The 18,078-nt window shown below is 40.2% G+C and overlaps 1 protein-coding gene across 4 annotated transcripts in view; it reads right to left on the bottom strand.

Annotated features, from left to right (window-relative positions):
- The window catches only part of relch (RAB11 binding and LisH domain, coiled-coil and HEAT repeat containing), a 103,830-nt gene that overhangs the window by 62,227 nt on the left and 23,525 nt on the right, over positions 1-18,078 (bottom strand). For 2 of the 4 annotated variants that reach the window (XM_048520660.2, XM_048520671.2), the window contains exons 5-11: positions 14,935-15,048; positions 13,500-13,697; positions 9,912-10,003; positions 8,122-8,457; positions 4,496-4,571; positions 3,006-3,101; positions 2,825-2,848 (exon numbers count right to left, since the gene is read on the bottom strand). In XM_048520660.2, coding sequence (XP_048376617.1) covers positions 2,825-2,848; positions 3,006-3,101; positions 4,496-4,571; positions 8,122-8,457; positions 9,912-10,003; positions 13,500-13,697; positions 14,935-15,048 — 936 coding nt within the window. The remainder of the gene's footprint in view (positions 1-2,824; positions 2,849-3,005; positions 3,102-4,495; positions 4,572-8,121; positions 8,458-9,911; positions 10,004-13,499; positions 13,698-14,934; positions 15,049-18,078) is intronic. The other 2 variants (XM_048520682.2, XM_048520691.2) reach the window with 1 other exon arrangement.

Below are 18,078 nucleotides of genomic sequence, written 5' to 3'. Positions count from 1 at the left end.
GACTTCATTGCCACAATTCTTCTGTTCAAAAATAAAATCTATTAACCAACAATATGTTTCCTTTTTCAACTTCCTTTCCAGGCTGCAACATTTCCTTTTAAATCAAATACTTGAATTTCATTAACAAAGCTCTCATCTGGCAAAATATCAAATGCCTTTTGAAAATGCCTTTGTGGATAGATGCCTATTGCTTACCATTTAACAATCCAATGCATTATTTTCTCAAAGTACACTAAACAGATTGCCAGGCTCAGCTTAGTGTTTAACAAATAGAAAACATTGACGGTAGAAGCAGGAGGAGGCCATTTGGCCCTTTGTGCCTGTGCTGCCATTCTTTACAATCACAGCTGATTGTCCAACTCAATAGCCTAATCCTGCTTTCTCCCCATAACCTTTGATCCCATTCACCCCAAGTACTATATCTAGTCACCTCTTGAATACATTAAATGTCTTGGCATCAATTACTTCCTGTGGTCATGAATTCCATAGGCTCACCACCCTTTGGATGAAGAAATGTCTCCTCATCTCTGTCCTAAATCGTCTACCCCTAATTGTCATACAATGATCTCTGGTTTTGGACACGCCCAGCATCAGGAACACCCTCCCTGATACCCTTGTAGTATCAGATCATAATTCATTTAGTTCTTTCTATACAAAAATTATTTTTTAACCATACAGATTAGTTTCAAAGATTTGACACTACTGGTGTCAGGCTAGTAAGCCTATTATTACTTGTTTTATCGCTTTATACTGTACATGTTACCATCCTGTCATGTGGTGCAACTTCCATATCTGAACACATTGCGGTTAATATCCTCTCCAATTTCTTACTCAATCCTCAGCAAGCTATAAGGCACATCACCCAAGTCCAATGCCCTTTTCACTTTACCACTACCATGATGGTAAGGGTCTTCTGCTGCAGTGGTATTGTCCCTGCCTCTGAGCCAAGAGGCCTTGGGTCAAATCCCATCTGCTCCAGAGGTGTAAAATAAAATCTGAATGAGTTGATTAGAAAATAAACAAAGCCATTCAAAGAAAAATCATATCATTCAAAGAAAAATCATATCATTCAAAGAAAAACCATATCATTCAAAACACATTATCACACAGCTGCTCATGGGATCTTGCTGTCTTTCCTCCCCCTCCCCTTTATTGCCACGCTTTTGACTATGCCTGGCCGGCTAACTGCTCCACATTCTCATCTTGAATGCTTTCATTCCTGCTGTAGAATTATTCCCCATGAACGGAGGCAAAACATTCATTTGTTGTCTGAGGTTGCTTCATTCTTTCCGGAATCTGTTTAGCCTCCTAGTTATCTTGAGACATTAGGATTGGTTGCTGCTGTCACTATACCACATACATCCTGCACCATGACTTGCATGTGCCAATGTTACTTTGTTTTCAGTGCGTACCTTAATAAAGTATGGTGCGCATCTTAATAGAGTATGGTGCACGTGGGGAACATTTGTTGAAAAGTTGTTTATTAGTGTTAACACTAATTCCCGGGAAAACTGAAAAGCAACCCTATTCCACCTTCATTAGATGAAAGGCTTCTTGCCCAAATTTTTTGCAACCGACTGAACAAATAAAACAAAAAAGACTAGATACAGAAGAAACATGCTTCGAAACACAAGGTTCAGGACTCCACACGATGTAGTGGAGAAATCAACAGTTCTGTCCACTAGCAACATGCTAACAATTTCAGGGTATGCACCAGCATGGGTTTGCCTTGACTCTAATTGGAATACATTGAGGTAAACTGTAATCCTGAGTACAAAACTAGCCTTGACATCTTTCCTCAACTCACTAATCAGATCCTCGATCCTTCCTCACTCCAAACTTGATACCCTCATCCTGAAAAATCCCAAGGAGTTCAAGAAATTAAGATTTTAGAAGCTGCGTTGGACAATGTTGTGAAGGTGGAAGGAGGATATTGGCGTCAGAAACTCAGTTTGTGGTAACAGGTCACTGAGATTATCTTTCCATGGTCGAGGAGTCCCAGAAAGGGAGGTGTAATTGGTAGCAAGGCTACAGAGAAAGTGATGGGAGCTGGACGAGGAAGGAGCACAGAAATACAAGTTGAAATCAAGAAAACTAAGTTAAATTTTAGCAATAGCGGAGGCAATGGCCCAGAGAGGTATTATCACTTAGGTGAGTATATGAATTAACAGTCAAGATTACGGGGGCCGGGGTTCAAATCCTGAATTCAATAATTAATCTTGAATTAAGAGTGTAATGATGAGATGAAACCATTGCCAATTGTCAAAAAAACACATTACTAATGCCCTTTTGGGAAGGAAAGCTATCATCCTTAGCTGGTCTGGCCTACATATGACTCAAGAAGCGATGTTGGTTGACTCCTAACTACCCTCTAGGCAATTCAGGATGGGCAATAAATGCTGGCCTAGCCAGAGTCAGCCACATCCTGTGAGTGAATAAAAAATACCTACAACAAAACACTATGCTATAACTGTTTTGCTCTCAAAACCGTTCTACAATTTCAGTGAAATTTTTTGAAATAACCAATCAAAATCCACATTGTAAATGATGCAAGGTTGACACCATTTGCATTAGTTTTCTCTCGGCAAAATTTAAACAGTAAATGGGATAAGCTTCACACTAGAAGTTAGAGTTTTAGGAGTTAAAAAAGTCTATTCACTAAAAAGGCGAAAACACTTGGTGAAATGACCATTAGGATATTAATACGTATTAAACAGATTAACCTGAGCCTTTTAATTTATAAAAGCTGCAGCAAAAAATACAAAGACTGTAGCGACAATAATGGAGAAAGCCTTTTGGATACCTTGAGGTCTTCTTAACTCACCTGACAGAGATGTGTAACCATTTTCTAGGATCAGAAATGTAAGTACACAGTAAGTATATTACAAACTTGCTCTAGAATACACAACAGGAGTAGTGAGATTGAAATTGTAAGAAACAAAATGATAGAATGATTAAAAGTCTTTGAAGCTGCACTTATCACGAAATAACGTTTTTCCACTTACTTCTCGTTTTGCTAGCAGTACATTCGGTACTATGTGTGGTAGACATCGTCCCAACATCAGCATTACACACTGCTCACTATCTGCGATTCGAGAAACCTGGAGAGGGGGAAACAAACTTTATTTATGCAGCTATTTGCACAGCTCTGTCATTTAAAATTGTACTTTCATTGCAAATTGGCAAAATAAAATTGAAAATAAAAGCAAATGTCCACACTCTCAAATTATCTGAAATGATGGTGTCACCAGCTCAGTATCAAAAACTAACCAACTTCATATCACACCCTTTGACAACTGTGGAATTACCTTTTCCACAAAGTACCCATGGACCTTTCAGAATATTTATCCATTACTCTGGTGCAAGTGCAAGGGCTCCTCCTGTCTTAATAGCTAGTTTAACATTTCCAATGTCCCCTCAGTTTCACAAGTAGCATTTCCCCCAATTATTGGTGCTTTCATCCATCCTTCGATGCTCTCTGTCCTGATTTGGAAGCTACCTTGTCATCCAATGGTAGCGTTCTCAACTCCAGTTCATCACTTTCACAAAGATATATGATAGACAAGGACAAGAACACACCTTCCCCTTGGGAGAGTACTGTGTAAAAGCTTCCAGGACATGTACCTATCCTTCTTGCTTATACTTTGCTTTTAAAAAATGGGAATAAACATGCAAGTAAGATTAGAAATGACCTCTTCAGTGTTGCGCCTTCTGACCATGTGTGAGCAGTCACCAAAATTCTGAGAGTTCACTTGTTTGAATAATTGGAAAGCTTAAAAGAAGCACACAGAATCCCTCCAGTGTGGAAGGAGGTAATTAGGCTCATCCAGTCTGCAACAACCCTCCAAAGAGCGACCCACCTTATTCCTGTAAACCCACACTTCCCATGGCTAATCCACCAAGCCAGCACATCCCTGACACTACCGTGCAATTCAGTATAGCCAATCCACCTAAACTCCACATATCTGGATTTTTGCAGGTAAACCAGAGCACTGAGAGGAAACCCATTCAGCAACAGGGAGAATGTGCAAACTCCACACAGACAAGTTGCCCAAGCCTGGAAAAAAACCCAGGTCCCTGATGCTGTGAGGCAGCAGTGCTAACCACCAGGAGTAGAAGCCAGAACTACCTTGCATGCAAGTATTCACTATGTACACAGGTTTGAAATTACCACCTTTCAAGGGATAATGCATTTTTCTTGTAGCTGCATCAAATGTAGTGATATCTAACTTAAAGCTACCATAAAATCATTAACTCTTGATAAAGGAAAAATCAGAGGTACTTTGCATCCATCATCCAGTTCTGGACTGACAAATGAACAGAAGAAGGAGTGAAATGATACAGAACAGTCTCAAGCAGAAACCTGCATAAACTCAGATTCACATGACAACTACACACCAGTATTCAACATATTAAACAGGAATCTCATTCTAAAGATCACAGAGAATACACTTTGGATCTATTTATACGTGCAAATTTTGAACCAAGAGTTTACCTCTGCCCCCAAGCGACTGTCAGTTGCCATGCGGCAAAAAGAGAGCAGTGCTTGATGAAATGCAGGTGATAACATCCTGAAAACAAAACAGGCATATTGAGCAAAATTTTATAATTAGAGCTTTTACAGTATATAATTTTACAGTATATACAGTTAGTTATAATATGCTTAATTAAACCCATCATAAGCAGTTTAATGGTCAGCTATTCTTAGACATACCTCACCTTGCTTTGCCCATCTCAAATCACATCATCCAAAATCATGGTCATTCACTGACATTTTAAAAAATTAATTCACGGAATGTGTCATTGTCAACTTTAATAATTCATTTCAGTTGCCCTTGAGAATGTAGTGGTGAATGGCCTCCCTGAACTGCTGCAGTCATGTGGTGATGGGAAACTGTCTGTATTTTTAGACAGGGAGCTTCAGGATTGTGTTTCAGTGAAAAGGAATAGCAATAAAGCACAAGTTGATGTGAGATTTAGAGGCAAAGCTGGAGATGGTTGTGTTGTCTTTATCCCAGCAGGCAGTAGAGATCCTGGGTTTGAGAGGTACTGTTGAAGCTTTGGCGAGTTGTTGCAGCGTCAATCTTGCTGACAGCATACATATGCTGGGAAACGACAAGTTACAATGGGCAATGTGTGCTGATCAAGCTGGTGACTTCATCTCTGATGAGGCTGAGCTTCACAAGAGGTGCCGGAATTGCGCTCACACATGTGCAGAATATTCCATCACACTACTGAATTGATCAGTGCAGACAGTGGACAAACTCTGAGGACTCAGGAGCTGTTACTTAACACCAAATTCCTAGTCTCGGACTTAAAATTGGTCCAGCTAGGCATCTGGTTTCCCACTAGCTTTGATGCACAGGGATTAGCAATGGTATAGTCAAGGGGAGTTTTATTATGTGATGGTCATTGCATTTAAGTGGCAAGTAACATTCATTAACCCAACTTCGGATAGCACACAAGTTTGGCTGCATATAGGCGCAGAACATTTCATAACTACAGGAGTTGCAAATGGAACGGAGCACTATGGAATCAGTTAGCCCTCTAAACTCTGAAACTAAAATGGGGGCAAGATTATGAATCAAACAACTTTCCTAAGTTTACTTTCCAGTGTCTGGAACCCTTGCAGCAAAGGCTTAGGGTGGGATGAGTGACTTTCAGTAGCCACAGCCATTTTCCTTTCTGCTTATTGTAGGAAAGGCCAACAACTCTCTGAACACTGGATTCTAATTCTACAGCATAGACAATGTTAAAAATCAACGCAAGCCAGAATGAGCATGTCGTGAACTAGGATCTGAACTGGTTTAAAAATGATTTAGAGGCTTCATTAGGTTGATCCTGGGTACGGAGGGAGGTTCAAGTAGAATTGGTAGAAAGGAGGAGTTGTCCACAGAGATGAATGGAACTTCCTTCACTCAGACAGTAGTCTGTGACACTATTTAACAGTGGGGCATAGAGGCTGCATGGCTCAGCATATTCAAGGTTGAGGGGGGATGGACATTGTCAGCAAGGGAACCAAGGGACATGGGAAAAAGGCAGGAAAATGGAGCTGAGGATTATCAAAGCAGTCACAAATAGCAGAAGAGATTTGGTGGGTTGAATGGCAGACTTCAGTTCTGACATCCTAGTCTTATAAATCAGATGGAGGAAAGAAAAATGGAAAAGGACTTTGTTTATATGGTCTTTCACAAACTTGGAATGCCCTGAAGCTCTTTAAGCCAATTAAGTATTTTTGGAGATGATGGGAACTGCAGATGCTGGAGATTCCAAGATAATAAAATGTGAGGCTGGATGAACACAGCAGGCCCAGCAGCATCTCAGGAGCACAAAAGCTGCTCCTGAGATGCTGCTTGGCCTGCCGTGTTCATCCAGCCTCACATTTTATTATCTAAGTATTTTTGGAGTGTCATTACTATTGCAATGCCAGCAATGTAGCAGCCAACTGGTGCACAGCAAGCTTACCAGCAGTGAAATCAATAATAAGATCATAGGACACTTGTTAAACCTCAGTTGGAGTAATGTACAGTTGTGGGCACATCATAGGAAAGTCATTGGAGAGAGTGAAGAAGTGATTTACAAGAATGAAAAACTTTAGTTTTGAGGATAGATTGAAGAAGTTGAGACTGCTCTCCTTGAAGAAAACGTGGCCAAGAGGACATCTCATTGAGGTTTTCAAAGTCATGAGCGAGCTGGAGTGAACAAAAAAGGAGAAGCTGTTCCTGCTCATAAAAAGGAACTGGAATAATAGGACAAAATTGGAAGTGATATGCAAAAGAAGTAAAGGTGATGAGAGAAAAATCTTTTTCACACAGAATAGTTAGGGCGTGTAGGTGGTTCAATTGAGACATTCAAGAGGGCATTGGATGATTATTTGGATAGAAATAGTGTACAGGGATATGGGGGAGAAAGCAGGAGATTGGCACTAGGTAATGACGCTTGGTTGAAGGGTGATGAGCCTTACAATCTTCTGCACCATAACAATTCTGAAGTCAATTTGGGCATTGTTTGATGGATGAATCTTGACCAGGAGATGCTCACTGTCCTTCTTTGATTGGTGCCATCTAATCTCTTACATTGGACTTGAGGGACCAAAATTTTTTTTAAACCAACACCTCTAACTGTGTAGTATTCCTTCAGTATTGCACTGGAAATTTCAACATAGATTATGTCCTCAAGTCACTGGACTGGGATTTGACTCCTTGATTTTTGACTCAGCAGTAAGCATGTGACCAGTGATCTGACGGAGCAAAAAAGTTCCACTCTCTGTTTACCCTCCATCCAATTGAAAAGCAAAACCACACCCTGTTTTTTCCACAGAAGTCTCTTGACATTACACACCACCTGAGAATGTTCAACTGTGTGACATTCAGTGATATTTATTACTGGCACTCAACCATTCGCTAGTAGTGTTGTCACTATAGGATATAAATGAGGGAAAACTGTAAACTGGTAATTACGTTTGTACAGGGAGTACAGATGGCCATTTGTTTCAATATCCTGAGTATGTGCCCTAATTAAAACTTTCATTGCTATCTTAGCTCACCAGTCACATACTCCACCAATCCCACCCATTAGCCCATAAAATCATTTGTGTTGGAGCATATAGCAAATCCCAAAAAGCTGGAAACCAAATTGCTGACCCACTTAAGCATTTGAAGATTATAGGACAAGTGTTTGCAACTGTCCAGATCTATTCAGAAGCCAGAATTTGCTCATTTCCTGTGATACTATGTTCCCTGAATTGGAAATCTTTACACAATCATTTGCTTTGACCTTGATGACCATATGTAAAAAGCACTAGATAAATTTGCTTAGACAGAAAGCACAGCATAATGATGATAGCTTTCACAAGAGGCTCAAAGTCAAGTTTCTACTGATGTATTTCACTGGTTTTGTAAAAGCCTTTCCTGATGACAGTGAACAATAATCCAAAAAGATGTTCAGCGATTAAGCGTAAAAAGCAGATTAAAAGGCTTGTCAAAATAGATTTCTTTCAAAATTGGAGGTGAGATTAATTTACATGAAAGCAAACCAGATAAAAGGGATACACAGCACATGTAAACTTACAAATCAGATCAATCGCTTGTTATTCCGTGATGACTTACAGCAGCAACTGACCTGTTTGGCTTATCAAACTGAACAGGCTCATGAGCTGACGGAGGACAAACTATTGCCGGTTCAGTCTCTTTCTTGTTCTTTGTTGTTAGTGTTGTTATTGTGGCTGACGTGGCTGAAGGTCTTGAAGGATTTGTGATAGCGTCTATTGGGCAAGAAGTGGAGACCTCCTTCTCTTCGCTACAGCTATTCCTTTCAAAACTTCTGATGTCCAGGTACTCCCCACTATCCACGGTTCGATTCTCAGGCACTTGTTCTGTCACGGCTGGAGGATGCACCAAGCTGTCAGAGGTGGTAGCCACAGCAGCAAAACTCTGCCGCTTGAGCTCTTCTATTTCACTGTTAGAATTGAAACAAAATCAATTATGTGCATAATACAACATTTTTTGACATTTTGTTAAGAAGGTTTTAAAAACTTTGGCTGTGTTGTAAAACTGCAAACACATGTGCAATTTACAAATATTGGCATGCCCAATAAATTTTTCATGAAAACTGCCACAATGCAATGTCATTAGGGACAATTATGCGGTACTCTGTACAAAAGCATAAGCTTCAACTTTAGCACAAACAGGCATTTGAGTTCAGATAACTTTAACACAGGAAAACAAATGGATTGGAGCTGAACAGGGAGATTGAATTTGACAACTCAGTCAGGTGGAGAAGCAAGGCCTTAAGAAAAATTGAGCTTGGAGAGGAAGTTAGACACCAACTGTAGAGGGGAACTTCAACTCGTACTGCAGCAGTTTAGAATGAATACTGTGGAACAAAGTCAGAATTGTTTCTAAATTAAAGTTGAAGGAAACACAAAGGATTAAGTGCCCTCAACGATAATTTATAGACCTGCAGACAGTGAAAAGAATGATCGACAAAACAAATGATAAGTTGTTAGAAGATAGCAAGAACTGCAGATGCCAGAGTCAGAAATAACACATACACAACAAACACCACCTTCTGGTTGCCACCCATTTTGTAACCCCCCCTACCCCCACCACCTACTCCCCGAGTGACATGACCATCCTGCACCTCCTCCAGTGTCACAATTACACTACCTGCAAACTGGAGGAGCAGCACCTCATATTCCACCTCGGGAGCATACAGTCCGATGGGCTAAACACGGAATTCACCAGTTTTAAAATCTCATCCCACGACTCACTCTCTGTCTCATCCCTGCCTCCTTGATCTGACACAACTTGTCCATCTTGAGGGGGCATAGCTGCAAATTGAGGGGAGATAGATTTAAGACAGATGTCAGAGGCAGGTTCTTTACTCAGAGTGGTAAGGCCGTGGAATGCCCTGCCTGCCAATGTAGTTAACTCAGCCACGTTAGGGGCATTTAAACAGTCCTGGGACAAGCATATGGATAATGATGGGAGTGTAGGGGGATGGGCTTAGATTAATTCACAGGTCAGCGCAACATCGAGGGCCAAAGGGTCGGTTCTGCACTGTATTGTTCTATGTTCTCTCCCACCTCACCGACCAATCCACACCACTCACTACCTACATTCACCTGTCACGATCCCCCTACCTAACCCAGCCCCATCCCTTCTCTCTATATTTCAGAGCTCCCTTCCCCCATTTCCAAAGAACGGTCTTGTCTCGAAACATCAACTTTCCTGCTCCCCTGATGCTGCCTGGCCTCCTGTGCTTCTCCAGCTCCTTACTGAGTGACAAAGTTGTCATCATGTATTAAAATACAGATCTTGTATTCGAAATTTAAAAATGTTCACAGGAGACAGAGGTAAATTTTTGCTAAAGAGGCCAAAGATTCCACATACCTTTACAATCTCACATACCTCTTCAGCTGTCTGATTTGCATTGTAAGGGTTATTTTCTCATTCTTTAAGATATGAAGTTGATCTTGTAGCTCTTGCACTAACTTAGTTTGCTGGAAAAGAATATATAATATTAACATGTAGGAATCAATTTGATACGGCCTTGCAAATTCTGTAATGTGTGGGGACCTATTTTAAGCAAGACCTTATCCAGTATTTAAGTTAAAGCAAAATATTTAAATAGGACATTACTTGCTTGGGGATTTGGGGGTGGGGGGGGATGGGGTTGGTGATAGAAGCACATACCAGGTCACTTTAAAAACTTCACAGAGATTTCCGTATTAAAATGTCTATAATGTTTTGTTCTGGGTTGTTTATTTAACAATTGGAATGGAGAAGATGGGAGGGGGGGAAAAAATTATAAAAAGAACCTAAGGGGCAACTTTTTCATGCAGAGGGTAGTGCATGTATGGAATAAGCTGCCACAGGAAATGGCGAAGGCACGTGGACAAGTACAAGTACGTGAATAGGAAAGGCTCAGAGGTAATGGGCCAAATGCTGGCATATTGGACTCGTGAATTCAAGATATCTGGTAGCATAGATGAGTTGGACCGCAGCGTCTGTTTCCATGCTGGACATATTTATGACAATAGACAATAGGTGCTGGAGTAGGCCATTCGGCCCTTCGAGCCAGCACCACCATTCATTATGATCATCCACAATCAGTATCCTGTTCTTGCCTTATCCCCATAACCCTTGATTCCACTATCTTTAAGAACTCTATCTCTTTCTTGAAAGTATCCAGAGACTTGGCCTCCACTGCCTTCTGGGGCACAGCATTCCATATATCCACCACTCTCTGGGTGAAGAAGTTTCTCCTCAACTCTGTTCTAAATGGCCTACCCCTCATTTTTAAACTGTGTCCTCTGGTTCTGGACTCACTCATCAGCAGAAACATGCTTCCTGCCTCCAGAGTGTCGAATCCCCAAGAGTTATAGCTGAGGGAAAGCAATTACGATGAGATTAGGCAAGATTGAGGGAGCATAGGATGGGGAAGGAAACTGCAGGGGATCGGCACATTAGAAATGTGGAGCTTATTTAAGGAAAATCTCCTGTGTGTCCTAGATAAGTACGTACCTGTCAGGCAGGGAGGAAGCTGTAGAGAGCGGGAGCCGAAGTTTTCGAAGGAGGTGGAATCTCTGGTCAAGAGGAAGAAGGCGGCTTATATTAGGATGAGATGTGAAGGCTCAGTTAGGGCGCTTGAGGGCTACGAGGTAGCCAGGAAAGACCTAGAGAGAGAGCTCAGAAGAGCCAGGAGGAGACATGAGAAGTTGTTGGCGGATAGGATCAGGGTAAACCCTAAGGCTTTCTATAGGTATTTAAGGAATAAAAGATTGACGAAAGTAAGATTTGGGCCAATCAAAGATAGTAGTGGGAAGTTGTGTGTGGAGTCAGAGATGATAGGGGAAGCATTAAATGAATATTTTGCGACAGTATTCACTCTAGAAAACGACAATGTTGTCGAGGAGAATACGGAGATACAGGCTACTAGACTAGGTGGGATGGAGGTTCACAAGGAAGAGGTATTAGAAATCCTACAGAGGGTGAAGATAGATATGTCCCCTGGGCCAGATGGGATTTATCCTAGGATCCTCTGGGAAGCCAGGGAGGAGATTGCCGAGCCTTTGGCATTCATCTTTAACTCGTCATTGTCTACAGGAATAGTGCCAGATGACTGGAGGATAGCAAATGTAGTTCCCCTGTTCAAGAAGGGGAGTAGAGATAACCCTGGTAATTATAGACCAGTGAGCCTTACCTCAGTTGTTGGTAAAGTGTTGGAAAAGGTTATAAGGGACAGGATTTATAATCATCTAGAAAAGAATAAATTGATTAGGGATAGTCAGCACGGTTTTGTGAAGGGAAGGTCATGCCTCACAAACCTTATTGAGTTCTTTGAGAAGGTGACCAAACAGGTAGACGAGAGTAAACCGGGTGATGTGGTGTATATGGATTTCAGCAAGGCATTCGATAAAGTTCCCTACAGTAGGCTATTGTACAAAATGCGGAGGAATGGGATTGTGGGAGATATAGCAGTTTGGAACAGAAACTGGCTTACTGAAAGATGACAGAGGGTGGTAGTTGATGGGAAATGTTCATCCTGGAGACCAGTTACTAGTGGAGTACGGCAAGGGTCGGTGTTGGGTCCACTGCTGTTTGTCAGTTTTATAAATGACCTGGTTGAGGGCGTAGAAGGATGGGTTAGTGAACTTGCAGACAACACCAAGGTCAGTGGAGTTGTGGATAGTGATGAAGGATGCGGTAAGTTACAGAGAGACATAGACAAGCTGCAGAGCTGGGCTGAGAGGTGCCAAATGGAGTTTAATGCAGACAAGTGTGAGGTGATGCACTTTGGTAGGAGCAACCAGAATGCAAAGTACTGGGCTAATGGTAAGATTCTTGGTATTGTAGATGAGCAGAGAGATCTCGGTGTCCATGTACACAGGTCCTTGAAAGTTGCCACCCAGGTTGACAAGGCTGTTAAGAAGGCATGCAGTGTTTTCGCCTTTATTAATAGAGGGATCGAGTTCCGGAACCAAGAGGTTATGCTGCAGCTGTACAAAACTCTGGTGCGGCCGCACTTGGAGTATTGAGTACAGTTCTGGTCACGGCATTGTAAGAAGGATGTGGAAGCTTTGGAAAGGGTGCAGAGACTTACTAGGATGTTGCCTGGTATCGAGGAAAGGCTGAGGGACTTGAGGCTGTTTTTATTAGAGAGAAGAAGGTTGAGATTGAGAGGTGACTTAATTGAAACATATAAAATAATCAGAGGGTTAGAAAGGGTGGATTGGGAGAGCCTTTTTCCTAGGATGGTGACGGCGAGCACGAGGGGGGATAGCTTTAAACTGAGGGGTGAAAGATATAGGACAGATGTCAGAGGTAGTTTCTTTACTCAGAGAGTAGTGAGGGAATAGAACGCTTTGCCTGCAACGGTAGTAGATTCGCCAACTTTAAGTACGTTAAAGTCGTCATTGGATAAGCATATGGACGTACATGGAATAGTGTAGGTTAGATGGGCTTCAGATCGGTATGACAGGTCGGCACAACATCGAGGGCCGAAGGGCCTGTACTGTGCTGTAATGTTCTATGTAATCTTATACGCTTATGACTATGAATAGTAGGTAATATCTATGGAATATAAACCAACAATTGAATCTAACCCTCTACTTTTAGGTAGAAACAGCAAGCTAAGCATACAGCATAGCTTGGATCTGCACCCATCCTGATTTGCATGATCCCACAAGACATCAGCTATGGGGCTACCAAGAGTACGTTTTCTCATTTTCAGAATGCGATGTAGCATACATCAAATACAAATTAATGACACAAAGGGAGCATTTTATTTTTAATCTTTTCCTGAACAAATTTGGTTTAACATTTATTAAAAAGCTACTAGTTTAAGCTGTATTTCTGAGCCCCATTCTGCCTGCCCAACAAAATGGCAGATGTAAAAAAAAAACACCTGGATTTGAATCCTGCTCTCACATAATCTCAACAGCTGAACTAGATTTAAAATTAGACACTATTCTGCATTGTTGAACTTTCTCTTACCTCTTCTAACTGCAGGTGCTGCAAAGTGGCTGGTTCTTGGACACTCGGTAGCACTTCCAAGTCACCTGGTTCGATTCCAACAGCCACATCCTTCATTTCTTTTGATGAGGTTGTATGGCTTCCATACTCCCGATACATCTGCAACAGGTCTGGCGGCTTCGGAATGTTTAATCCAACATCATCCCACAACTCAAAATCCTAAAGTTGTTGAACAGAAAACACTGAATAATATTTTCCATGGGAACTTTTCAATCACTAAATTAAATGCATTACCAAGTATAATACTGATTAAACACAAGTGCCTTGCAACTAAAAATAATTTTTGCACTGGATTTTGTGAATCTGTAATAATCACAGGAAAACGTACATGGTCCAACTTTACCCAAGTTCAAACTGGATCAACCAGTGGAATAATCAACTGGACCAGACAATGGCAGGGGCCGGTGTCTCGGCACTAATTAAATTATACACAGACAAAACGTTATTAGGTATTTTAATAAACCACATTTTTCCTTTTCTTGGGGACCACAAAATGCAATGGAAGTTAGACAGCTACAATTGGAGTACCAGCAAAGTTCTGCAACTTGAAAATCACGTGCTGAATACATTGGTTAGCTGTGTAACAATGTTGCTTTTTGGAAGCAGTTCAAGTGATAGAGTGTTAAAAAGCTTTAGGCGCCAAGAGCAGCAGATTGGAAAACACGTCCAGTGGCTGCAGACAGCAAGCATTCATCTCTTCCTCTGTCTTCACACGAAGATGACACAGAGAAGAAAGCAAAACACATAAGATATATTTCAGAGAAGAAAAGACTTATTTTCCTGTTTACCGGGGGCACCTTTACTATGAGGTCGTTAATTAATCCTGTCTCTTCACACATTGCCAGAGGCAGAATAGTTTGCTTTGTAGAACACGCTGCTCTTCGAAACTGTCCCAAAAACACTCATAAACTTACCATGTAGGCTACTTTTGCCAACCTAATTGGTCTAATCCATACAGATTGAAATCTTACACAATCAATCATTCTTAAACCCTTTATATTTCTTCAGTTACATCCCTAATGCTCACAGGCATCTCAACTACTTCCATAAATTACTTCTTACATTTATTATTTATCACTACCCAAACTGATTCTTCATCTTTAGAACTGAGATCATCACCCACTACTGCACTAGTTTTTTTAAGGTACCAACTCTCTCCATGTCCCTGTCTTTCTGAATTGTCATGTACACTTGAATATTCAATATAAATCATTCAAAACAACCAGTTGTAAACGTAATGGTGACTCTTCCATCAACCATTCTGTTCAGACACACCACTTAAAGGCTACAAGGAATCTTTATACAAATAGGCATGTTCTACATCAAAGAAAGTAAACAGTATTCAAATATTAATTAACACTTGATTCTGCATAATGTATACTTGAAATATTATTACCTGGTCGTCATTTTCATCTGAAAAGGTTATTGAAGTGAGTTTGTAATTAATCTTCAATAAATATTCATTCACTAGGAAATTTAATGCTCTTTTCTCAAGAGGTTTAACAGCTTCCTATATAAGAAAAATGAAAATTTGAGCTCGGTAAAACAAAGCATCCATGAATATTCTGTGAATGGAAAACATCAAGTTTTTTCCTCACAGGCTAGATTAAAGTAGCTAAGCAAGCTTCACCCTTCTACAGATATTAACAAAAATCCTTTATCAATCATCAAAAACTTTAGGAACATAATTTCCCATTATTGTTTCACATTCACATCATTGGAACATGATTGAAGATACAACACTCATTCTCTTCCAAAACAGTACACACAAGGTAATTACGTTATTGATCAGTTTATAGAAGGACTTAAAAATAAATATTCATGCAATGTGGGTATTTATTCCTCATCTTTGCTGCCCAGGAGACAGTTAAGAGCAAGTCACATTCCTGTGGGTCTGGTGTTACAGGCCAGGCCATGTAAGGATGGCTGTCCTTTCCAAAAAGGAATTAGTGAACCAGGATGGGTTCAAACAACTGACAATGGTTTCATGGTCTTCATTAGATGTTTAATTCAAAATTTAAAAAAATAACTGAATTCAAATTACACCATCTCCCCTGGCAGGATTGGAACCCATACCCTCAGAGTATTACCTCGATCTCTGGATTAATATTCCAGTAATAATACCATCACCTCCTAGTCACATGATGTACCGCATACAATTTTTTGTGATTCATCGAAATTCCTCCAGATCGTAGGGTTCGGCAAACTCTCTCCCTTTAAATAGAACCTGCTGCTCTGTTCTTTCCGATAAAGTAGACATGTTCACATTTTTTCCATGTTGTACTCCTTCTGTTAAATTTTTGCCCACTCACACAACCTATTTATAATGAAATTGTAGTCTCATTTCTTCTTATTTTCCCACCTACATTTGGGCCATCAATAAACATAGCAGCCTAAAATTCAGTAACTTCATCCATGTCATTAACATAGATTGCAAATAGTTGAGGGCCCAGTCCTGTGATATTCTATTAGATACAGCTTGCCAACCTGAAAAGAGCCAACCATCTTTATTCTCTACCTACTGGCAGCTAATTAATCTAACTACGCTAAAATGTTGACCCTATAGACCTTCCACCAGGACCTCTTATTTTGTGCAGTAATCTTTGAAAATGCCTTCTGGAAATCCATGCATACGACATCCATAGGTTCCCTTTTGTCCATACTGTTTGTTACACTCCTCAAAAGAACACCAATAAATTGGTCAATTGTGATTTCCTTTTCACAAAACCATGTTGACTCTGCCTGATTATTTTGAGATTAAAGTGTTGGCTACAACCACCTAAAGATTCTAACATTTTCTCTAATGGCTGATGTTCAGCGAACTGATCTGTAGCTTAAATAAAACAAAGAACTGTGAATGCTGGAACTCAAACAAAAACTGAAAAAAACAAGTGTTGGAGGAACTAGACAGGTCTGTCAGAATCTGCAAAAAAGTACAATAGAGTTAATGCTTCAACTCCAATTACCATTTATCGGTTCAGATGAAGGGTGCCTGGACTCAGAACATTAACTTGTTGTTTTTAGTATTTGGAAGATTAAAAACCATGCACCTACTATCTCAGTAGCAACTTCTTTTAAGATCTTAAGATGCAGGCCATCAGGTCCTAGTGACTTTACAGCCTTCAGTTCTAATAGTTTTCCATTTCATTGGTGGTTGTAATTGTTTTAAGTCCTTCCCTTCATTTTGCCTTTCGAGTTACAAGGATTTCTGTGATATCATTTATGTCCTCAAGAGTGAAAGCAGGCAAAACATCTGAATGCTTTTACCATTTTGAACTTCCCATTGTTAATTCCTCAGGCTCACTCGAGAGACCAATACTCACATTACTTTCTTTAAGAAACATACAACCCTGGCTTCTTTATCAACAACGCACATTTTTGTAAAAATGCACCATAACTATACTTAATTCTATTTCATCTAGTTTAAGTGGAAGTAAATTGAAAAATAATCTAAAACCAATATTTAACTTACTAAGGGCTCAGGTTGACATGGGTTGATGCTGAGTATTAAAACAATTACTGCTTCATTAAGAAATGCAACGTACATGTCTTGGACCTTATAGAATCATACAATACAATCTTACAGAACAGAACAAAACAAGGCATATGGCTCACTGTGTTTGTGTTGGCCTTGAAAGAAGGACCCAATTATTCTCATTCCCCCAGTATTACTCCACAACCCTGTGAATATATACTCTTCAATTATAATTGAATTCCCTTTCAAAAGTTACTCTCAAATTCATTTCCAACAATCAAACAGTGAATTGCAATCATAAATTGCTGCCAAAAAAATTCTCATCTCCCCAGCCCTCTTGCCGATTAACATAAATCTGTCTCTTTGGGTTAATGACTCTCCTGCTGATGGAATATGTTGCTTTTTATTTGCTTATTCAACCCCATCAATTTTGATCACCTTAAATCTCTTTGCTGTCTTTACAGCTTTACATTGTACGAACAGCTTTTGAATACAAATTTAAAACTATTATATCCATAAGTACTCTGCTCACATAAAAACAGCAGTAAAAATGAAAATAAGAACGAGATTGCCGAATAGAAGAAGTCATTATAATTTTGAGAACTGAAATTCAACAATCAGAGTGAGCGATTTGGAGATTAGAAAGTGCTCAGGTTGCGGATGAGGCTATAGACTGAACCAGCAGGTTTGATGATGAAACATCTGCAACCAAACCCACCGGCTCGGCGAGCATGCCTACAACATCAGTGCTCAGTCTGCACCATTGATCGTGCTCACTGCTTCATCTAGAACGTTGCATTGCTTCATATTTTTAGAAAACTGTTCAGATAACACACAGGAAAAGGCAATTTGAGATACAAGTGAATTTCAACAATCAAATCAGAAATACATGTTTTTCTTTATGCACCCCAATTCCAAGTTATACATTCAGATCGGATCACAGAAATTTAACAGTTTTACAGGTGGGTAGTTTCTGGAATCCCAGATAACGAGCATGCTACAATGTTGACCTCCCGTCCTTACACGAGGATCTTTTATTTTGTGCAGTAATCTTTGAAAATGCCA

This window comes from Stegostoma tigrinum, chromosome 2 (assembly GCF_030684315.1).
Source record: "Stegostoma tigrinum isolate sSteTig4 chromosome 2, sSteTig4.hap1, whole genome shotgun sequence".
In the NCBI taxonomy this organism is placed as follows: Eukaryota; Metazoa; Chordata; class Chondrichthyes; order Orectolobiformes; family Stegostomatidae; genus Stegostoma; species Stegostoma tigrinum.
This window is presented reverse-complemented; position numbering and strand designations above follow the sequence as displayed.